This window comes from Vipera berus (assembly GCF_964194415.1).
Source record: "Vipera berus genome assembly, chromosome: 8".
NCBI classification, from domain to species: Eukaryota; Metazoa; Chordata; class Lepidosauria; order Squamata; family Viperidae; genus Vipera; species Vipera berus.
Window position 1 is genome coordinate 21,209,119 of NC_138211.1, and position 22,920 is coordinate 21,232,038.

The 22,920-nt window shown below is 47.9% G+C and overlaps 1 protein-coding gene across 11 annotated transcripts in view; it reads left to right on the top strand.

Moving 5' to 3' along the window:
* The window catches only part of ANK1 (ankyrin 1), a 123,739-nt gene that overhangs the window by 95,323 nt on the left and 5,496 nt on the right, over positions 1-22,920 (top strand). For 8 of the 11 annotated variants that reach the window (XM_081333946.1, XM_081333948.1, XM_081333950.1 and 5 more), the window contains 7 exons: positions 722-802; positions 2,627-2,758; positions 4,133-4,279; positions 8,827-9,216; positions 9,309-9,381; positions 11,220-11,493; positions 15,187-15,270. In XM_081333946.1, the coding sequence (XP_081190072.1) occupies positions 722-802; positions 2,627-2,758; positions 4,133-4,279; positions 8,827-9,216; positions 9,309-9,381; positions 11,220-11,493; positions 15,187-15,270 (1,181 nt within the window). Of the gene's footprint in view, positions 1-721; positions 803-2,626; positions 2,759-4,132; positions 4,280-8,826; positions 9,224-9,308; positions 9,382-11,219; positions 11,494-13,004; positions 14,755-15,186; positions 15,271-22,920 lie in introns of those variants that run through there. The other 3 variants (XM_081333953.1, XM_081333944.1, XM_081333945.1) reach the window with 3 other exon arrangements.

Below are 22,920 nucleotides of genomic sequence, written 5' to 3' on the forward strand. Positions count from 1 at the left end.
CGACAAGGGACCCATTCAGAAAAATAATCTGCTCAGATGCTTTTAAATTTGTTTTTAGAAAAAATATTTGCAAAATGTACACACCCACACCTACCCCCCCACACCCCATTCAAAGAACAATATGGAAACCACACTTGAATTATGTCCTTGTTTATTTTATTTCAGTCATAGACCAGCCTAAAATGAGTAACTGTCACTGTAAAGTAGAAGTAAAAAATTTTTTAAAAATAATATTGATAGATTAAAATACGGTAAAAATAAAATTACTAATGTAAAATTACAAAGTACGGGAATTAAAATCCAGGAGAAACCCATAAATTTATAATCAATTTTACAATCAATAATCAAAATGCTATATAGACCAGGGTTGGGCAACTATGCTGGCTCAGGTTTTCTGAGAGTCATAAAGGTCGTAAAGGGTTCAGGGCTGCCTATCCCTGCTATAGACAATCAAGACGTAAGTATTCCTAAACACTAAGCTGATTTACATTGAATCTAATGCTTCCTGAAGTCTGCTACGGTTTGTTGGGATTATGCTACTTATGATCCCATCAATAGCAAACTGAAGAAGCTTCTTGGATGAGAAGCAAAATGCTTTCCAGGACGAAAGCCGCCCCCCTCCAAGAAAGTCCAGTTGCCTTTTGAACAGCATCTTTGGGACAACTCCAGCAGTACCTGAAGATGGAGAGGGTTGAGTTTGACCTTGTTCCTCTCCATCCAGGCTCTCTTAACAGCACAGAGAAAGACAGGACCAGCATGAAGTTGGCGGTGATTGCAGAGCACCTGGGACTGAGTTGGGCTGGTAAGTAGCGCTGAACTGGGGGCAGGGAAGGAACCAAGCCAGGTCAAATGGCAGACTTGGACCAAAGGGTAAGAGAGACCCTGAGACTGAGTTGGCCATTGAGGTTTGGACCTTGGAGGAAGAACATCGTGGTTCTGAGATTGGAGGTAGCATATTAGCTCCCCGTGCTTGGCTTCTGTGTCTTCTTAGTCCCTGTTGGAGACCTAGATGTGCAACCTCAGGTTCTATAATCAACACATGACATCAGAGGTGAACACTCTGTGATCCTAAGGCTCCATGCCCCAAAGAATTAAGGATATAGAAACACAAAACGTCATAGCTATCCTTAGCAAGGTGGGTAACTTGAAATGGCTGAGCAAATACAAACGTACTTTTCAAATAGACAGCTATTTGAAATTACAACTGCCAAAACATCTAAGGAAGATATTTATGTGAGCGAGATTCGAACAGCTTGACACAATGGTTAGATACGGGAGATTCAATTCCATACCCTACAATGAACGTCTCTGCATTTGCGGAGCACCAGAGGGAGAAGACCTGGCTCACATCCCATTCGATTGTTGCCTGTATAGGAGGGAGAGAGACAGGTACCTCAGTCTATACACCAAACAAATGACCCATTGGGATCCCCGTATCAAAACAGCTTACCTTATGTGCAGCCAGAATCTGAAAATAACATTTCACACAGCACAGTACTTAAGCAAAATGGTCCAGTTGAGATCTGCATATGTGGGGCTGATTGCGGTAGATTGCAGGAGTGACACCGAAATATAATTTGATCACATTTTATCTATATCTTAAATTATTGTATTCTATTCCAATTTCATTTTAGACTGTATTTTATCCCAATTTCATTTTATTTTATTCCCATTTCATTTTAAATTCTATTTTATCTAATTCCATTTTAGATTGCTTTTATCAAATTTTCGTAATAATTTGTTTCTGGAACTTTGCACTTTGATATGGCCCAAGGGCTAATCAATCAATCAATCAATCAATCAATCAGGCTCCATGAGTTCTCTGGGCCCCATTGTTGGCCCACTGGGCTAGGTCAAGAAATAGACACTGCAGGGATTCCAGAAATGCTACTGTAGGATATACTAACAGACTCTTGAAAGCCGGTTCAAGTTCTTCTCTATCCTGTCATGTGCTGAACGAAAATCAAGATGGCGTTTCTTTGAGTTTTTTCTCACCCATCCTTCAACCTCTGAATTCTCTTGCCCAATTCCCTCCTATGGCTCATTGCTTCTTCTCTTGATAGCCTTTTCGTACCTTCCCCAAGGACAGCTCTAAATTCTTTTATACCGAGATTGCTCCCTATGAATATTGTATTCAGTATTGATGAATACTGAAAACCAAATGCCAACTTAAGGAAGGCGGGAAATACAACAGTTGGACTGTAAGCCCTGTAAGAGACAAAACGTCAAAAATCCAAAGCCCTGTTCTGTCCGCAGGTGATATACCCCTACCTTCTTCGTTCCTCCTTGACCTTTCATTGGAGGTTCCAGGTATCCCAGGAATCAGGTTAAGGGAGCAATCCCATTTTGTCTCTTTGCATCAACCAAGTTTAGCCTTGTTGGTCTTGGGCAGGGGTCTTCAAACTTGGCCCTTTGATGACTTGTGGACTTCAACTTCCAGAATTCCACGCTTGCCTGGCTGAGGAATTCTGGGAGTTGAAGTCCACGTCATCAAAGGGCCAAGTTTGAAGACCCCTGGTCTTGGACTACCTCAGTGGAGATTGGAAGCAGTGAAGACCAGTTGCCTTCTATTCTTTCCTTATGATTGAACTGGCTGATGTACTGTGTTCTCCACAATTGCCTGCAGAGCTGGCTCGGGAACTTCAATTTGGAGTGGATGACATCAACAGAATCCGAGTTGAGAATCCCAACTCCCTCCTGGAGCAGAGCATGGCCCTGTTGAATCTTTGGACCAGCCGTGGTGGCCAGAGTGCCAATAGTGAGTATTAATGATAGTGTCGGAAATGAGGGCTTCATCTTTTGCATATCGGAGAGATGCTTTAGATTTTCTCCAGAGGTTTTCTAAAATCAGCTCACGTCACCAAAAAAATCTTTGGGTTCCATCCTATTCAGCAATGGAAGGATGCATTAAGACCCGTGCTGTTGGCATTTTCATATCAAATGAATGCAACTTAGGGGGAGCAGTGCAGTGGCTCACATGGTTAGGATGCTGGGTTGACAATCAGCAAGCCCGTGTTTGAGACCCGTGTGCTGCTATGTGATGGGACGAGCTCCTGTCATTTGGTCCAGCTCCTACTGACCTAGCAGTTTGAAAGAGACTAATTGTGAGTAGATAGATGGGTACCACTTTCAGTGTGCACATTAATGGGGTCATGAAAGGAACCCCCAGTCAGGTGTTCTCTGGGCAATGGTGATATCACTGACTAATCCCTGAAGCACCTTGGTGCTTCCAATATGAACACGAGCAGATGCAACTTAGAGTCTTCTTGTCATCTTGGACATCCATCTGTGATGGGAATTAAGAGTGCAGAGTTCGGGAAGACTAACAGATTGGTTGAGGGTCCTCCCTTCAGTTTCCGCTGACCTATTTCTTCTCCCATTTATGAATATGAGCAACCAAAAAGAAGGTTACAATTGGAATTCTGCCATATCAAAAAATAATGGAAGGTAGTCCTTTGCCGCTTTTTAATCAATGAATGGAGCACCCATTCCTCACTTACTCCTTTGCCCATCTCCTCTCCCTTATTTTATAAAAGTGGTTGATGTTCAAAGCTCGGGGCAACCTCAGATGCTAAGGCGGGTTGACCCAAAAGAAGGCGACCATTCCTATTAAAGGACCAAATAAAATCAAACTACAGGTAGTCCTCGGCTTACCACACAGTTGAGCCAAAAATTGATGTTGTTAAGTGAGAATTTGTTAAGTGAGCTTTGCCCCATTTTATGACATTTCCTGCCACCGTTGTTAAGTGAATCACTGCAGTTGATAAGTTAGCAAGAATCTGGTTTCCCCTTTGACTTTGCTTGCCAGAGGGTCTCAAAAGGGGATCACCTGACCTTGGGACACAGAAACGTGCATAAATATGAACCGGTTGCCAAGCATCTGAATTTTGATCACATGATTACGGGGACGCTGCAAAGACTGTAACTTGTGAAAAGTGGTCATAAGTCACATTTTTCCCCCCAATGCCGTTGTAAGTTTGAAAAGTCACTAAATGAACTGTTGTAAGTCGAGGACCTCCTGTACGTTTGAGTTGGTGTTTCCGCCATGGTTTGGGCAAGGCTCCGCTTGGCTTTAGGCCTAGCTCTGGTTTCCTGTTCCTAACAAGTTCTTCCTCCTCCTTGGCCCTTCCAGCGGAGAGCCTTTATGCAGCCCTTCGCAACATTGATCGTAGCGAAATTATCAACATGCTGGAAGGCTCGGGGCGGCAGAGCCACAGCCTGAAGGGTGACAAGCGCTACCGACACAGAGACTATTCCGGCTCTCCCTCCCAGATCAATGGTGAGTCCCAGATCTGCTCTGTTCTACCAGCTTCCGGTCTTTCCCAGTTGACTCCTGTGATCACAATCACTTTTCCTTCTCATCCTGGATCTAATAATGAATGCTTGGCAGAGGAACCATCTCACTGACCTTCAGGAGGCAGTATGTGTCTGAGTTCATCCTTATTTCATAGCCAGATCTCTTTCTTCCTTACAGCTTAAAGCAGGGGGTCCTCAACCTTGGCAACTTTAAGACTTGCGGACTTCAACTCCCAGAATTCCAGGCTGGCTGAGGAATTCTGGGAGTTGAAGTCCGCAAGTCTTAAAGTTGCCAAGGTTGAGGACTCCTGGGTTTCTCAACTTTAGCAACTGCAAGATATGACAATTTCAACTCTCAGAATTATCCATCCATCCATCCATCCATCCATCCATTCATCCACATCTATTAAAGCTGCCAAGGTTGAGAAACAATGGGTTAAAGGAAGATAGATTGGACCCCCATCTCCAAAGTCTCCGGCATCAAAGCAAGCAGATTGTCCAGGAGACGTGGGGACCGAGGGCCAGTCCTCTTGTGGCTACTGCTCTTCATGGGATTGGAGTTCTTCCAAACAGTAAATCGTCATGCTGATGAGATGGTGTGGGAATAGCTGTTGGATCCGGAAGGTGAGGCACCAAAGAGAGAGACCAGGCCTTGGACAGTTTAAGTTTGAGACGTCAACAGCAAGTCCTGGATGCGATGAAGGGGCCTGGCTTACGGTCCAGAGTTGCAATCCAGGTATCCCTTTGAAGAATGGGATCTCCAGTAATTTACATGGGTGTGAATCAAGACGGGAGGGGTTTTAGGGAATGCTGGAGGCCCAACGCAGCCTGCAAGGCTCTAAGGCGATTTAAGAGGGGTGCACCCAGCTTCTCTACTGCACTGCCATTCTTTCTCTGCCTCCATCCCTCTTCCTCCCCTGTGTGATCTTCCACTTTCTCTCCTGCCAGAAAAGGTGCTGGTTGTTCCAAGCTGGCTGTCTGGGAGGTGCCCAAGATGGCGCCACTGGCTTTATCCCGGTCTCTCTCTCTCTCTCTCTTCTTCCTCTGCAACTTGCCTCCGCTGTCTCGGTCTGTCTTTTTTCCTCTCTCCTGTGATTTGAGCCATCCTAGAACTGCGGCTTTGCTAACCAGCGCATGACTCGCCTGGCCTCTCGGTGCAGGCTCAGCCCAAGCTCCCCTTTGCATCTTCCTGCTGGTCCTCCCCTTGCCTGCCCCTCCCCTGCTGCTGCTGCTGCTGCTGCTTCCTTTCCTGGCCTTCCAGTGGCTTGCAGCCAATGCCTGAGCTCACCTGGACAGACCCAGTCTGGCTGCAGCTGGGCAGCTCTGCCTTGTGGCTGCATGGAACAATCGTCACACTCACACTGAATCCTTGGGAGAAGTGACACGCAAGTTGTTTCTCTTCCCTGCATTTACCAGAGGGCCAGCCCCTGTAGAGATTCCTGGAATCAGTAAAAGAGACTATTTGTAGCTCGGGGGCCCTGGCTGCTCTCTGAGCTTGTTTGCTTTCTTGCAGATGTCCCAGTGCCCAAACTAGGTAACCTCCTCAGTGTTAAGTGCTGATCGTCAGCGCGGGTAATGAAATGTCTGCAAGAAAGCAACCAACCTCAGAGAGCCCCAAGGACCTCTGATTCCAGGGACGCTGTTTATTATTGTAGAGTAGAATAACAGAAGCTTGAAAAACTGACTGAATTTCTCTCTGCAACATCTTGTACCAAGCAAAATCAAGGCGGGGTTATTTTGACTTTCTTTTTCACACTTTACTCCTACTCAAGCCTACCTAACCTTTTTCTGAAAGTCCCTCCCCCTTAATACTTTGCTCAACTCTTCCTCTTTCCCAAAGCTAGAGCTCCCTTCTTTTGCACCCCTTCACCCTCCTGTAATTTTTGGTTGAAAGAGTGCCACGGTTGGACAGGGTAATCGGGAGCTTTCTCCCCCCCCCCAAAATGCTCTGGATGGGCCTATAATTGCCTGCGGGCATTTATTTATTTATTAAATTTATATGGAAATGGTTGGTCCAGGGATTCTGCCAAAAGATAAGTTGGAGGCAGCTGTTTTGCCATGTTTAGCAATTAGGAACCCAAGAGCTTACAATTCTGATTGAAGAATAGATATAGATAGATGATAGATACAGAAAGACAGACAGACAGAGAGAGAGAGAGAGAGAGAGAGAGAGAGAGAGAGAGAGAGAGAGAGAGAGAGAGAGAGAGAGAGAGAGAGATGATATAGAAAGAGATAGATAGATAGACAGACAGACAGACAGAGAGACAGACAGGCATAGATAGAGATAAATGGCAGAAATAGATAATACATAGAGATATAGAAAGATAGACAGAGATAGAGATAGATGATAGATAGATAGTAGATAGATAGAGATAGATAGATGATAGTAGATAGATAGAGATAGATAGATGATAGACAGACAGACAGACATAGATAAAGATAAATGACAGAAATAGATAGATAATACATAGAGATATAGAAAGATAGGCAAAGATAGAGATAGATGATAGACAGACAGACAGAGATTCTGATAGAGTCCCAGTTCTGATAGAAGGAGCCAGATAAAGGTCAGAAGAAGGAGAACACATCAAGCAATGAATTGAAGGCAGTTCTGTACATGGTGAGGCCTGCTCAGGCTGGTTTAGGAGCTGTCCTAACCACTCCCCACATCAACCGTCTTGGCAACTAAGCAGCCATTAATTGTGAGAGGTGAACTTGCTCTTCACTGGAAGTTTCCTGCTAGCCATAATCCCCTTGTACTGGCTGTCCTCAAATCTATGACCATAATGGAGCTTGCCATCATGTGACCGGCCCAATTTTATGACCTTATTGTGACAGTCCTTAAGTGAACATGGCAGTCATCAAGCAGTCACCAAACTTGTTAAGCAGATGCTGCAATCATGAAGTGAACCAACGGTTCACAATGGATACAGTTTTGCTGAAAACTAAAAGCAGATGCCACTTTTCAGCAAAACTGTCATAAAACACAATGACGTGATAATGGGACGCTGCAAACATTCATAAATCTGGATGTCCTGCTGAGTGTCTGAAGGTTAGTCATGAGACCACGAGGGCATGTTCCATAGCTGCCTTTCAGAGAAATTGTTGGATATGCCTGCATTGTCATCATATAAGATACAGTTAATCCTCAACTTACAGCAGGTCATTTAATGACCGTTCAAAGCTACAATGACACTGGAAAAAGGGTCATGACCATTCTTCTTGACACTTACGACTGTTGTAGCATCCCCATGGTCACGTGATCAAAATTCAGACACTGGGCAACTGAGTCATATTTATGACGATCGCAGCATCCCGGGGTCATGTGATCCCCTTTTGCGACCTTCTGTCAAGCAAAGTCTGAATTTTGATCACAGAGGGACTTCTCCAATATATGGCTTCAGCACTGATGTTTCTTCTTGTTGCGACGCAGTTGGGCATACAGATAAAAACGTAGTTCCACATTTCAAATCACCTTTAGCCTTAATGAAGATGCTTCTCTAGAGGAAGCAAGAGGAGGATTAATCAGAATAGATCTGGAAGCGACCTTGGAGGTCTTCTAGTCCAGCCACCTGCTCAAACAGGAGAGCCTATGCAATTTGAGATAAGTGTCTGTCCAGTCTTTTCTTAAAAGCCTCAGTGATGGGGCACCCACAACTTCTGGAGGCAAGCCGTTCCACTGGTTAATTGTTCTCACTGTCAGGAAATTTCTCCTTAGTTCTAGGTTGCTTCTCTCCTTGACTAGTTTCCATCCATTATTTCTTGTCCTGCCTTCTGGAAAATAAGTTGACCCTCACTTCTTTGTGGCAGCCACTCAAATACTGAATTATTACTATCACGTCATCCCCCTAATCCAAGGACAAGAAACATCTGTGGGATTTCAGCATTGAAAGGATCCAGGGACAATATTCTCCCTTTTTTATTTCTTCCCATTCCCACACTTGATGGCATTCCACAAGAAACAACAAACATTGCTTTGGTTGTTGCGATCACTCTGTGCAGAGCCAACTTCCTGACTCTGCCCCGATGCCCTTTTTTTGTCTTTCCTTTTTTTTTCCTTTTTGAAGACATTTTGCTTCTCATCCAAGAAGCTTCTTCAGATGAGAAGCGAAGCATCTTCAAAAAAAAGAAAAGCTGCCATGTGAAAAAGCACCTTTGGGACAACCATGACTCGGATGACTGAGAATCTCCATAAACATTAATTTACCCAGTTGGATCCACCCTGCTGGGTCCAGGAAGTGGCAATCAAACTAGCTGGGATGGAGACCCTTTTGGCGCACAAAATAATCTCCACACCCAGAACAGTGTTTCTCAACCTTGGCAGCTTTTAAGATGGGTGGACTTCGACTCCCAGAATTCCCCAGCCGGCGAAGCTGACTGGGGAATTCTGGGAGTCGAAGTCCACAAATCGTAAAGTTGCTAAGGTTGAGAAATGTCGTCCAGAGGGACAGGCCTGCCTAATCCTGTCCCCACCCCCCTCCCAGTCCCAGCTCAGTGTGTCAGTCTGTCGTCCTCTGTCTGCCTACGCAGGTTATGCTTCGCTGCAGGACGAGCTGCTGTCCCCCGCCTCCATGCACTACGCTCTGCCTTCCCCGCTGTGTGCCGACCAATACTGGAATGAGGTGGCCATCCTGGAAGCCATCCCCATGGCTGCCAGCGAGCAGGATGCCCTCCTGGAGATGTCGGACATGCAGGTGTGGTCTTCCGGGCTGACGCCCTCGCTGGTGACTGCCGAAGATTCCTCCCTGGACTGCAGCAAGGCTGAGGACTCGGACGCCACGAGTGAAGGGCGGTTCACGGGGCAACTGCTGGAGGATGTGCATGGCCCTGACCCTCTTGGCTCCATGGACCTGGTGGAGGAAGACACAGTGGATTCAGACGCCATGAATGGCCTGATGGACATGTTAGAGCAGGAGGAAGGTCAGAGGTCAGAGGGGAGAAGGCCAGATGGCGAGCACTAGGGGGGCACTCGAGGAGTCAGGGTTCCCACTGTGACCTCTTTCTCATTCCAGGCCAGCAGAGAGTCCAAGTGAGCATCACAGAGTCGCCCTCTGTTAGCCGGGTGATAGAGAAGGGCAAGGACAGGTAAGGCAATGCCCAGTTGAAAGGGCGGGGATTGGGGAACTCTGAAGGTGGGCTAGCCTGGGAAATAGGGAAGACATCCGGCACCAGTTCTGGATTGTCCCCAAGAAAATGTCCAGTCCATATTTGGCAAGAGCCGACTTAATTGCTCAGAAGAGGCCCAGATATTTCCATCTTGATTGTGGTTATCAATCAATATAAAAGCTGTGGTGGCGCCGTGGTTAGAATGCAGTATTGCAGGCTAATTCTGCCAACTGCCCGCAGTTCAATCCTGACCGGCTCAAGGTTGACTCAGCCTTCCATTCCTTCTGAGGTCGGTAAAATAAAGGGGGGGCCCAACATGCTAACTCTGTAAACTGCTTAGAGAGTGCCGTAAAGCACTGAAGCGGTATATAAATCTAAGTGCTATTACTAGTGTTATTTAAAATTTCGCTGCCACCGTTTCAAAATGATCAACATAGATTTCCTATATTTCAGTTGTCTTCTCGTTCATAGTTCTTGTGGTTTTAGGTTTGATTGTTTTTATCTTTTGCTCCTTAACTCAGAGAATCAGTTGTTTATCAGGAGTTCAAAGTGTATTTAACAATGAGGGTCCCGTAGGATTGGGGTGGGCTGCAGTTGGAACGAATGAATGAGTGAGTGAAACAATATTTCATGGGAAGATAATGTGAGATATGAATTATTTCTTTTTAGAAGTACAACATTCTGTTGCTTTTTAAATGAAGTGGTTTTTTTCCCCCACAAGGGCCCCCAAAGTATAACTACTAGAGTCTCCTGTCCCTATAATATCTCGATTGCAGAAACAGAGCCAGCTTCTTTAGATCTTTAATTTCCTTTGATTTTTCTGTCCAAATGTCTTAATTAATACCTGTCCCTATCTTTTCACCCTTTTTTTCTCTTTCCTGTTCTTTCCTGAACCCTTCTCTTGGTTCTTCATACCTTTCTCTACTTTCTTTTAGCTTCCCACACCAATGTTCTTGCAATGAAGGGTCTACTTTACTCAAGTGATCTACCATTAGGTCACACAGAGATATGGAATGTTGTTGTTGTTAGTTGTGAAGTCGTGTCCGACCCCTGGCGACCCCATGGACAACGTTCCTCCAGGCCTTCCTGTCCTCTACCATCTTCTGGAATCCATTTAAGCTCACGCCTACTGCTTCAGTGACCCCATCCAGCCACCTCATTCTCTGTCGTCCCCTTCTTCTCCTGCCCTCAACCTTTCCCAGTATATCTTAATCCTGGCAGGTGCTTAAAGTACCCATTTCATCCCTCAAAACGCCTGAACCGCGGTCCCCAAATAGTCCCTGCCGTAGGGTGGAACGTAGCCTGGATTCCCAGGGGGGACAGGCTGTATTCCAGAGGACCAAGAGACAGCAAAGTTTAGATCAGGGGTCCCCAACCCCCGGCCTGTGGCCCAGTACCGGGCCGCGGCATGCCAGGAAAGCCCCATCCACAGGATGCAGGCAGCACACCCCTCCAGTCTCTCCACGTAACCGGCCCCTGGCGCCCAAAAGGTTGGAGACTTCTGGTGTGGATGGTTTGGTTGGGAGAAAGAGACTCAAGGCAGCTCCTTCCTAGAAATTCCCAGAGTGTCTCTTTAACGATGCAAATAGTTGATTTAGTTTGGAAAGATTTCCATCTGTAGGTGAGGAACAACCGAGGAAGCTGCTCGGAAGGAGCTGTGTGCGTCTTTCTTGGTTTTCAGAGTCTGTCAAGGGCCTCAGCAAATTTTGGAAAGTGGCCGTGAAATTCCAGATTACATCTGATGGCGTGTCAAAGTTCTGGATTTTGTATTCTAAGGGAATGGGGGAAACCCTCCCTCTTTCTGTCCTTCATCCCAGGCCCGGTGAATGGGTGGTCGAGGGCGCCTTCATCTCCAGCTTGTCGGACCTGGGCAAAGGGGTGTCCCGGAGCCCGCCACTCCTGCGACAAGGGGTGTCATCTTACAGAGTGCGGGGCCGGGAGCGGGAGAAGCTGGAGCACATGCGGATCGACTCGTCAGAAGAACGGGAAAGCTCCCCCTTCCAGAGGGACTGGGGTCTCCAGCCTGGGAGGCGGCAAGGCCTGGCCAAGTGGCTGGAGGACTCTGACAGCAGCTGCTTTGCACAAATGCAGGTCAGTCTACAGGCAGTCCTCGGCTTACGACCGACACTTATGTCGTTAAGTGAGAAATTTGTTAAGCGAGTTTTGCCCCATTTTACGAGCTTTCTTGCCACATTTGTTAAGCGAGTCACTGCACGGTTGTCAAGGGAATCTGGTTTCCTCGCTAACTTTGCTTGTCAGAAGTTTGCAGAAGGGGATCGGGTGATCCCGGGACGCTGCATCCGTCATAAATGTGAGTCAGTTATCAAGCATCTGTACATCGATTGGGGATGGATGCTACCAATGGTCGAAAGTGTGAAAAATGGACGTAAGTCACTTTTTTCAGTGATGTCATTTTGAATGGTCAATAAATGAACCGTTGTAAGTCGAGGACTGCCTGTATTGCACTTATTTGGTTTGGGGGCTGGACGACTGTCATGCAAATGTATCTTAGCCAACAGAAGGCGGCGCGGAAAGACCTTCCTTAGTTCTCTGGAGAGGAGAGAGTACAAATACTTCCAGGGACGCAGGATTCTGTTACTGTAACCTCTACCATAAGGATAGTGTTAGAGTCGCGGTATCAGTTTCTTGTCTGCACTATATATATAGATAGATAGATAGATAGATAGATAGATAGATAGATAGATAGATAGATAGATGATAGATAGATAGATAGATAGATAGATAGATAGATAGATAGATAAATAGATAGATATAGATATAGATATAGATATAGATATAGATAGATAGATGATAGATAGATAGATAGATAGATAGATAGATAGATAGATAGATAGATAAATAGATAGATATAGATATAGATATAGATATAGATATAGATAGATAGATGATAGATAGATAGATAGATAGATAGATAGATAGATAGATAGATAGATAGATAAATAGATAGATATAGATATAGATATAGATATAGATATAGATAGATAGATAGATAGATAGATAGATAGATAGATAGATAGATAGATATATTTTTGTCTGTAATGGTATAGGGCAGGGGTCGGCAACCTGAAAAAGGAAAAGAGCCACTGGGAACCGGTTCCATCACACATAAAAAAAGTGGGAGCCGCGTGCGTGCGTCCATACACGCGCATGCGCAAAAAAACGTTTTGCGCATGCGCATAACGTTTTTTTCTTGTGCATGCGTGGACGAGCGCGGTTGCCATTTTTTTAAATGTGTGATGGAACCAGTTCCCGGTTGCGCGACGGCGACGGCCCGTCTGCAAAGCTGCAAATGTGCCGCGGCAGCTTTCTCAAAGAGCGGCGCCGCTGCCCGTTCGTGCGGAGGTGCGCGTGCACCTCTCCAAAGATTTGGGGAGGTGCGCGCGCACCTCCGCCCGTTCAGAGAGGTGCGTGCGCACCTCTCCAAACGGGTGGTGCCACTCTCCATTTGGAGAGGTGCGCGCGCACCACTGCCCGTTCGAAGAGGTGCGCGCGCACCGGGCGGCTGGGAGCTGCAGGAGACGGCTCAAAAAGCCGCATGCGGCTCCGGAGCCGCGGGTTGCCGACCCGTGGTATAGGGGTTCCCGCTTGAGCAGGGGGTTGAACTAGAAGACCTCCAAGGTCCCTTCCGTTATTCTGTTAAGATCTATTCTGCTGACTGCCTTAAAGGGCTGGTGTCAAGCTCTTCTGCCCTCTTGCCCCTTTTCCCTTCTGTGGCCTGAGAAGCCTTTTGCATGGCGGTTATCTAGGCTGCAGCTCTTCCTCCCGTCTCCCAAGGCCATCCCCACAACCATCAATTTGTGCGCATCCACGCAGGTATCCTTGCTCAGGACAGAAATAAATCAATATCTAAACATTGACCCTGCTTGCTCAGGAAATGCAAGAGGCCGACGCTGCAGCAAGGAAAACCTTTGCAAAATTCTCCTCTCCTGATGAACACAGTCCCAGGCCTGAGGTGTTGTGTACGGCTGCTTAGTTTGGCTGATCCTCATCCATCCTGGGAGGAAAGTGTTGTTCTCCGTATTCTTTCTGCTGTGGGTTGTCTGCAAGGCACCTCTGGCCCCTTTTAGCCGGGAAGCATAAAACTGCATCTGGGTAGTCCCCGACCTACGACTACAACTGAGCCCCAAATTTCTGTTGCAAAGTGAGACATTTCTTAAGTGAGTTTTGTCCCATGTTACGACCTTCCTCCCCACAGCTGTTAAGTGAACCACTGCAGTTGTGAAGCTAGTAACGTGGTTGTAAAGCGAATCGGGCTTTACAACCGTTGGACTTCGCTTGTCAGAAGGTCGCCAAAGCGGATCACGGGACCCTGGGACACAGCGACCGTCATAAACAGCGAGTCAGTTGCCAAAGCGTCTGAATTTTGATCACACGATCATGGGCAAAGGTCGTAACTGTGACAAACGGCCATAAGTCACTTTTTTCCAGTGCCGTGGTAACTTTGAATGGTCACTAAATGAACTGTGGCAAGTGGAGGACCACCTGTAATAGGTTGCTAGTTGCAAATCCCACAGCTAGGGCTTCTGACCAGCAGATGGCGCTCCTCTCCCCCTCCTGCTTTCGCTAGGGGAGGGAGGACCCCCCCCCACCTTCCCAGCCAATTGGCTCTATTTATATCTGCCTGGCCAGCAACTCTGCTTGCTTCCTAATTGGGTAGCGCCAGGGTCTCGCTCAGGGCAGACCCAGCAGGACCAGAAATAGAGCCCCCCCCCCCGGCATGCCAATTTCTGGGCTGGGCTTGGAGAGGTATCCTAACCTGGTTTAAAGAGCACATTCCCAGGCACAGCAGCGGGGAATTCTGATCCATCCAGTCCTGTGAACTGGGGCCGGCTTCTTGCCTTGAGAGGCCAGGGGTGACTTTGAACAAAGCTCGTCCTGGGAGAAGGGGACGGAAGGCTTGGCCAGGGCCCTCCAAGACAGCTGCTCTGGGACCAGGCTAGAATTACACCCACCTCCCCATCTCCCACTGCCTAGTGCAGAGAGAGCGCGGCTGCTCCAGCTGCCAGCCCAGAGGCTGCCCTGCGGCCATAAGAGCAGGAGGCGTTAGGCTCAAACCGGCTGGGATGTGATCAGCCCCCTGGCTGTTCCCCCCACCTCACCCCACCCGGGATCATGTGGGGCTTCCTGACCCAACTGGTCATCAGTTTAGTCCTCCTGGGCTTCTTTCTGGTCAGCTGCCAGAACCTCTTGCACATCGCCCAGGGCTCCGTCCAGTTCGTGCTGAAGCACGTCCACCAGGAGCTGGACAAGGAGCTGGGGGAGAGCGAAGGGCTGAGTGACGAGGAGGAGGCAGCGTCCACCCGGGTGGTGCGCAGGCGCGTCTTCGTCCAGGTAGCCACTTGCGTGGTGGGCAGGCGTAGACCCGGGGCAGAGGTGCCTCAACGGATGGATACCTTGCTCTTCTTAGCTTCTGGGGGCCAGCCGAAAACCCCGCAGGCCCGCTGAGCTGGCCACCTGGTGAAAAAGGACCGCTGGACAGGGAATCTGGCATTTACCAGACTTTTGGACGTAGGAGTGGGGTTGCAATATTAAATTGATGGTTTCTGGGCCAGATTTCTTCCGCTCGTAGATATTGCAATTCTGCATTTTCTGTTTTAAATTTTACGCTGTACAGTATGCCTTGTTTTAATTGTGACGTTTCTGAGACAAATGAAACAAGCAAGCAAAGATAACTGGGAGGGCCCAGCTGTGTACAGAGAAGAGGGCAGGAAAAATGATATCCTGATCCCATGCAGACGTCTGCTTTTCTTTCTTTTTTCCCAGGGTAACGAAATATTGGATATCCCTGGAGAACAAGTGACCGAAGAGCAATTCACCGATGAGCAAGGCAACATTATCACCAAGAAGGTGAGGCTGTCGCACAGGGGATAACAGAATATAATACAATAACAGTATTGGCTGGGACCTTGGAGGTCTTCTAGTCCAACCCCCTATTTAAGCAGGAGACCTTAGACCATTCCAAAGGAGTGGCTGTCCAATCTCTTCTTAACCACCTCCAGGGATGGAGCACCCACAACTTCTAAAGGCAAGTCGTTTCACTGATTGATTGTTCCGCCTGTCAGGAAATTTTTCCTTAGTTCTAGGAGAAACTAGAGTTCAAACTCTCCTTGATTAGTTTCCATTCGTTGCTTCTTGTCCTGCCCTCAAGGTGGAAAATAGGTTGACCCCTGCTTTTCTTTCTGGCAGCCCCTCAAGTATTAAAAAAAACTGCTGGTCATGTCCCCCCTGGTCCTTCTTTTCACTAGATTAGGCAAACCCAATTCCTGCAACTGTTCTTCATCTATTTTAGCCTCCAGCCCTCTAATCCTTTTTGTTACTCTTTTCTGCACTCTTTCCAGAGTCTCAGCATCCCTTTACAGGCACCTTAAAATGGGCTATAACTAGAGGGGTCCGTAAGGTCTAATCCTTTTGTCAACATGACAAAGGGGTGTTGTTACATGACAGGCTCTGCTTTTCTGGTGCTTTTATGATGTCGTGATGCAAGATAAAAAATGTCTTTGTGTCCTTTAACCCCCTTGATTCCGATATCTTGGGGGTGGTGGGAATGTCTCTAGTGCTATCTCCCAATGCTCGGGCAGAGGACACTAATGGCAATAAAACATATTGCAGTCCCACATTCTATTTTCATCTTTGGTGCCATGCTCCTCCCGCCTTCCCTCCCCCCTCCCCCTCCCCAGAAGACCTGGAGGTCCCAGATCACACTCCCGAAATGTGTGACTAAAATGGGGGGATTTGGCAGTGTAGGTGTTTTTTTTAAAATCCTCCTTGGGTAAAAATGTCAAGCAATTTTTTTGTATTTAAACTTTTGCCTAGGCCACAGGTCTGCAACCCGCGGCTCTGGAGCCGCATGCGGCTCTTTCAGCCATCTCCTGTGGCTCCCAGTCCTCTGCCATGTGCAGTCCAAAAAAAAAAGTGGGACTAAAAAAGTTCAACCAATCAATTCAAATATGCAGGGTAGGTGCATATCTTGCCTTGGCTCCACTCTTCAGTCAAACCCTGTTCTGCGCATGCATGCATGTACGCACATGCGCACACATTTTTTGCGGCTCCCAGTTTTTCCTTTTGTGAGGGAACCGGTTCGGAGTGGCTCTTTCACTGTTTCAGGTTGCTGACCCCTGGCCTAGGCAATGTTTTATAAGTCAAACAAAAATTGTGGATTTTTTTTTTTTTTTGCTTTTCTCCTAATAGATCTGTAGGGAGCTATTTTTTTAAAAAAAAATTGCAGTTCCTTTCGCTATGTCAACTCCATGAGGTAGACCAGAGAAGAAAATCAACTGCACAGGAGGGCTAAAACTTGTATTGAGGTTGGTTGTTGTGACAACAACATCTTGCAACTTTGATTGAGTTGGGCTTCCTGCCCGAGTCTAGTCTAAGGAATCAGGGCGGTGTCTGTCTGAAGTGCTTCTGAATGTTATCTGGATTGTTGTTGTTGTTGTTAGCTGCGAAGTCGTGTCGTCCCTTTCTTCTAGTGCCCTCAAACTTTCCCAGCATTAGGCTCTTCTCCAGTGAGTCCTTCCTTCTCATTAGGTGGCCAAAGTATTTGATGTTAGGTTATCTGGATGTTCTGGGCTTAAAAAATGCTTTAGCCCTTTCCCCTTGCAACTTTTTTCTCGTTTTCCTTATTTTTTGCAGAACTGTACATAATAGGCTGCCGACTTCTGCCTTAGATCATTGGGGAAAACATTCCCTCTAGTCTATTTCCTGGCCATTCAGAACTTTTCTAGATATTCAGATATGTTGGGACTACTCCTGGCTGGGGGAGGTGAAAGTTATAGTCTAACACAGACATGTCAAACTCACGACGTCATGTGATGTCGCGCAATGTATTGGGACTGTTTTGCCATTGCCGACAATGGGGTGGGTGCGGCTTCCTCGTGACATGTCTGGCCCCTGGGCTGGCAGTTTGACACCCCTGGTCTAACATATCTGGGGGGGAAAAAACAGGTTGCTGCAATGAGAATGTTGCCATACAAAATGTATTTGATTTTTTGTTTGTTTGTGTGTGTGTGTGTGTGTGTGCGTGCGTGCATGTGCAATGGCTCAGCAGTTAAAACACTGAGCTTGTCATCTGGAAAGCTGATAGGCTGGGTTTGAGACCCAGGTGCCGCGCAATGGGGTGAGCTCGCGTTCCTGCCCCAGCTCATGCCCACCTAGCAGCTCGAAAGCATGCAAATGTGAGTCGATAAATAGATACCACTTCGGTGGGAAGGCCTATGGTCATGCTGGCCACATGTCTATGGAAACGTCCTCCCGACAACGCTGGCTGCCTTCAGCACCGCCCCTTAACGGTGGACATGAGTGGACAGGGGAAAACCTTTGCCTTTTACCTTTTTTTGGCTTTTTATCAATTCCTGCATATTTTCTAATCAGCCTGGGCTCATGCAAAACATTTAACCTGTTGCATTTTCTGGGTTTCCACCATAATGGAGCCATTAATTTGCTGAAAAGAGGCGGTGGGGCAGTGTGTGTGGTCCTTCAGAGGCTGTTGCATTACAGCTTCCAGCACCCCTCACTGCTGGTTAGGCTGGAGAGAGATAATAGGAGTTGGCCGAGCTTGTTCTTGAGGGCCTCTCGTGATAATCTTTCGGCCTCCGTTCTCGAAAATCTTCCACGCAGCATCTCTACCCATTTTACTTCGTTACATTTGATTGGCTCTCACCTCCCTGCAAGGTGACCCATTATGCCCTAATTCAGTTCATCAAGATCATGTAAGTTTGTGGCTTTCCTGCGATCAGCCAGGTGAAGAAAGCAGCATAAACAACAGGCCTTAGACTTATATACCGCTTCTTAGTGTTTTACAGCCCTCAGAGTCAGCCTATTGGCCCCAACAACCTGGGTCCTCGTATTACCAATCTCGTAAGGATGGAAGGCTGAGTCAACCTTGAGACGATCAGGATCGAACTGTTGGCAGTGGGCAGAGTTTGCCTACAATACTGCATTCTAACCACGGCGCCACCAGGGCTCTTCATGTTCTTCTTTGTCTTCTGCATGTGGCTGGATGCACGCCGAGGGTTGCCTTCATTTGCTGCATACAACGTAGTTTGGCTCACTCACTGGAGACATTTAGAAATTGGTACAGATACAGGCAGCCCTTGACTTACGACCGCACTCGAGCCCAAAATTTCTGTTGCTAAGTGAGACAATGGTTAAGTGGGCTTTATCCCATTTTATGACAGTTGTTAAGTTAGTAACACAACTGTTGAGTGAATCTGGCCTCCCCATTGACTTTGCTTATCAGAAGGTCGCAAAAGGGGATCACGTGACCCCGGGACGCTGCGACCGTCATAAATATGGGTCAGTTGCCAAGCGTCCGAATGTTGACCACCTGATCATGGGGATGCTGCAAGAGTTGTAAGTGTGAAAAACGGTCATCACGCACTTTTCCCAGTGCCATTGTAACTCGTCACTAAACGAGCTGTCGTTAAGTCGAGGATGTGCCTGGGAGATAAGCTGAGAGCTGAAATGACAAGCCAGGCGATTCAGACAACCCTCACGCTTCCTTTGGACCAGCTGTCAGAATATCAAGTTTGTGCAAAAAAATAAAAAGTGCTTGGAAAGGACATAAATAGAGGAAGGTTAAGTGAGTGCAAACGGGGAAGAGAGAAATTCTGAGGCTGGCACTTGATATTTGTGAATCTATTCCTGCTCTTCAGAGATCCCAGATCAGCCCCCTTTCTCTCCTCTTCCAGTCCTGTTGGACGCCCAACAGCCTTTATCCTAATTCAGCTTGTCGATCCACCCAGCTGGCCTTTTGCACCCAGATTTGACAGGTGGGAATTCGCAGGCGCTGCGGCAAGGGCTGGAGTTTTCCTCTGGGTCCTAAAGTCAGTTCGTTTCAAATTGAGCCCCAAATTTCTGTGGTGTAAAATTTGTTCAGTGAGTTTTGTCCCATTTTACGGCCTTTCTTGCCACTGTTGTAAAGTGAAGCACTGCAGTTGTTAAGCTAGTCACAGAATTATCCAATGAACCTGGTCCCCCCTTTGACTTTGCTTGTCAGAAGGTTGCAGAAGGGGATCCCGTGACCCTGGGAGACTGCGATCGTCATAAATGTGAGTCAGTTGCCAAGCGTCTGAATGTAAATCACGTGAGCCTGGGGGAATGTTGCAGCGGTCGTTAAGTGTGGAAAAATGGCCACGAGTCACTTTTTCTAGTGCCGTTGTGACTTTGAGCGGTCACTAAATGAAACTGTTGTAAGTCGAGGACTGCCTACCGTATTTTCCGGCGTATAAGATGACTTTTTAACCCATGAAAATCTTCTCAAAAGTTGGGGGGTCGTCTTATACGCCGGGTCGTCTTATACGCCGGAAAAAAAACAAATCAGTCGAGCGTCCCCATTCTTGCAAAGCCGGGCCGCCCCGCGCAACTGAGCTAACTCCGGCGCGGCTCCGGGACACGGCTGGGCGGGAGCGTCGGGCGGCTCTCCCCACGCGAAGGTGGCGCTGCCCGTTGGCTCTTGGCCCGAGGGGAGGGCCTCGCGCCCGCCGGACTCACCTGTCACCAGCACCGCTCTCCCCCCCCGCGGGGATGCGCTTCCGCCGGGCAGTACTGTCGGAGACGAGCCAGCCTGGTGGCCGGGATCGGAGCTGTGCGCCGGACTAAGAGGCCGTTTCGTGAGGCGACAGGGCGGCGGGAGGGGGGAAGGAGGAGGAGGAGGAGTCCCCAGACATGGCAGCTCTTCCCGCCGCCCGTGGAGCGAGGTCGGTGTCCTCATCAGCCGCCTTTGCCTTGGCCAGAGGGATGCAGGGTGGGCACTTTAAGAGGCAGGCAGGCGCGGCGTCCCAGGAGGGGCGTGGGGGGGCAGTCGCTCTCCCGGTTTGGCAAGTTTCCCGGCGGGTGACCGAAGAGCAGCCTCTGCCGGCGCTTACTCCAATGTGCTGCAACTAGGAGTGCGAGCCGCCGAGGACGGGAGAAGCAGAGCCAGCAGGCAGCCGCCATGAGCGCGGCGCTAAGGGGCAGCGGCAGGACGGCCAGCAGCCCCACGCGCAGCAGCAGCCGCCGGCTCAGCAACAGGTCCGAGCGCAGGAGCCGCACCGCCAGGCTGCCCAGGAAAAGCAGCCACACCGAGAGGCTGCACGCCCAGTCCAGCTCCATGAGGGGCAGGGCGGGAAGCCGGCTGGGAAGAGGGACCAGGAGCCCGGGCCGAGCGCGCCTCGGCCGACAGTGAGAGGGAAGCGCACGAGTTCTAAAAAAGAGGCTGCGGGCGGAGCTGCCCCGCCCTGCGCCCAATGGGAGAAGTTCAAGGCCTGGGGGGGGAAGCAGGAGGGGCGCCGGCCGTGGCGGGGTGGCGGCTGCCCTCCGGCGCTGCCTGCCGCCCAGCAAACGCTACGCCTCGGGGGCCGGCAGAAGCGCGGGAGCAGCGGGATGGCCGGCGGGGCCAGTCGGGCCTTCGCCTCCTCTGCGACGGGCAGGGCATGTAAGTATTTTCCGGCGTATAAGACAAAACCTTGAAAAACTTCTTAAAAGTAGGGGGTCGTCTTATACGCCGGGTTGTCTTATACGCCGGAAAATACGGTATATATTAGTTTAACATCAGTTCCTTTAAAAGAATTGTATTCTCTCCCTTCCCACAAAAAAGCCTCCTCATCGCAAGGGGCTTTCCGCATCAAAGCAGAGTTCAGGTATTATTTTAGTCAATATGGTGTCCTTCTGCTCAGGGCTTTTGGGCATTGCGATCCATTTGGATGGAAAACCAGGTTGGAGAAAGTCCTCTTATCCCCTCAGATCCTTCATACGGGTAGCCCTCAACTTATAGGGTTTCCTATAAACCCTATTCCTGCCTGAGCAGGGGGTTGGACTAGATGACCTCCAAGGACCCTTCCAACTTTTTATTATTATTATTATTATTATTATTATTATTATTATTATTATTATTATTATTATTATTATTATTATTATTATTATTATTATTATTATTATTATATAAAACATTCATAAAACGTGAAACTCAGTCAACTGAACACTCAAATTGACTGGCGCTAATGGTCGACACGGGTTGCTGCCAGCATCCTAGGTATCAAGATGTTCTGAGTAGCGCAGGGTTTTTTTGTAGCTTTGCTGGAGTTATTGCAGGAAGCTGCAGTTTCTTGATGTGTTTTGCAAAGTTCTTGGACCTAGTTCCCAGTGCCCCAATGACAATGGGTATCACTGTTACACGTTTCATCCATAATCGCGCAGTTTCGATGGCCAGGTCGCGGTATTTCGTAATTTTCCCCAGTTCTTTTTCTTCGACTCTGGCATCTCCTGGTACAGCGATATCAATCAGCTGTGTGCTTCAGTTCTCTACAACTGCGATATCTGGCGTGTTGTGTTCCAAATGGCGATCTGTCTGTATTCGGAAGTCCCACAAGACCTTCACCCTCTCATTCTGAACAACTTTTTCCACCCTGTGTTCCCATGACTTTTCGGACACAGGCAAGTCGTATTTTTTACACACTGCCCAGTGGATTAGTTTAGCAACTCGGTCACGTCTAGCTTTGTAATCAGTTTGCGCGATTTTGCTGCATTCACATATTAAACAACAACAACAACAACAACCACAACAACCACAACAACAACCGTTCTTTTAGTGACCACTCAAAATTACAGCGGCAGTGAGAAAAGCGAGTTATGGCCGGTTTTCCCACTTTCCTGCTTTCTCAAACAAGTCAGGATGAGTAGGGTTTTGTGTGTGTGTGTGGGGGGGGGGGGTAATAGTTCCTGGTCTCCCCACCTTGACTACTGAGTTTGGAGTCAAATCTCCAAGCATTAGAAGGGCAATTTCAGATACTATAGTTTTTACAACTCTTTTAACATTTTAAGCCTTAGGAGAACCTTAAAACTCCGATCCAACTTCCTAAAAAGCTTTTAAAACTTTAAAGAAATTTTGCCCTGGGTGGGTGGGTGGGGAAGGACTCATTTCCAAGTCTCAGCTTGGATCCATTTTGTTCTTTGAAATTTAAAAAAAAAGGAAAACAAAAAACAAAAACCCTGCAGGCCCTTCCTGGCCCGGAGATAATTCTCTGCCTTGTCTTTAAAAATTGGAGAAGGATTCTTAGCATATGATGTAGGGTGAGATTTCTGGCGAGAGTGTCAGATGAGTCCAGTTTTGGTCAGCAAGGTGTGAAAAGGATGTTGAGACCCTAGAAACAGTGCAGAGAAGAGCAACAGACATTGTATGGCTCTGGAGCAGGGGTCTTCAAACTTGGCCTGGCTGAGGAATTCTGGGAGTTGAAGTCCACAACTCATAAAAGGGCCAGGTTTGAAGACCCCTGGTCTGGAGGCTAAAGCGTATGATGAACGGTTGAGGGAGCTAGGCATGTCTAATCCAGGAGTCCTCAAACGTGGCCGCTTTTAAGACTTGTGGATTTCAACTCCCAGAATTCCCCAGCCAGCTTGGCTGGCTGGGGAATTCTGGGAATTGAAGTCCACAGGTCTCAAAGTGGCCACGTTTGAGGACCCCTGGTCTAATCTAAGGGAGGGGGTGACATGACAGCATTGTTCCAATATCTAAGGAGTTGC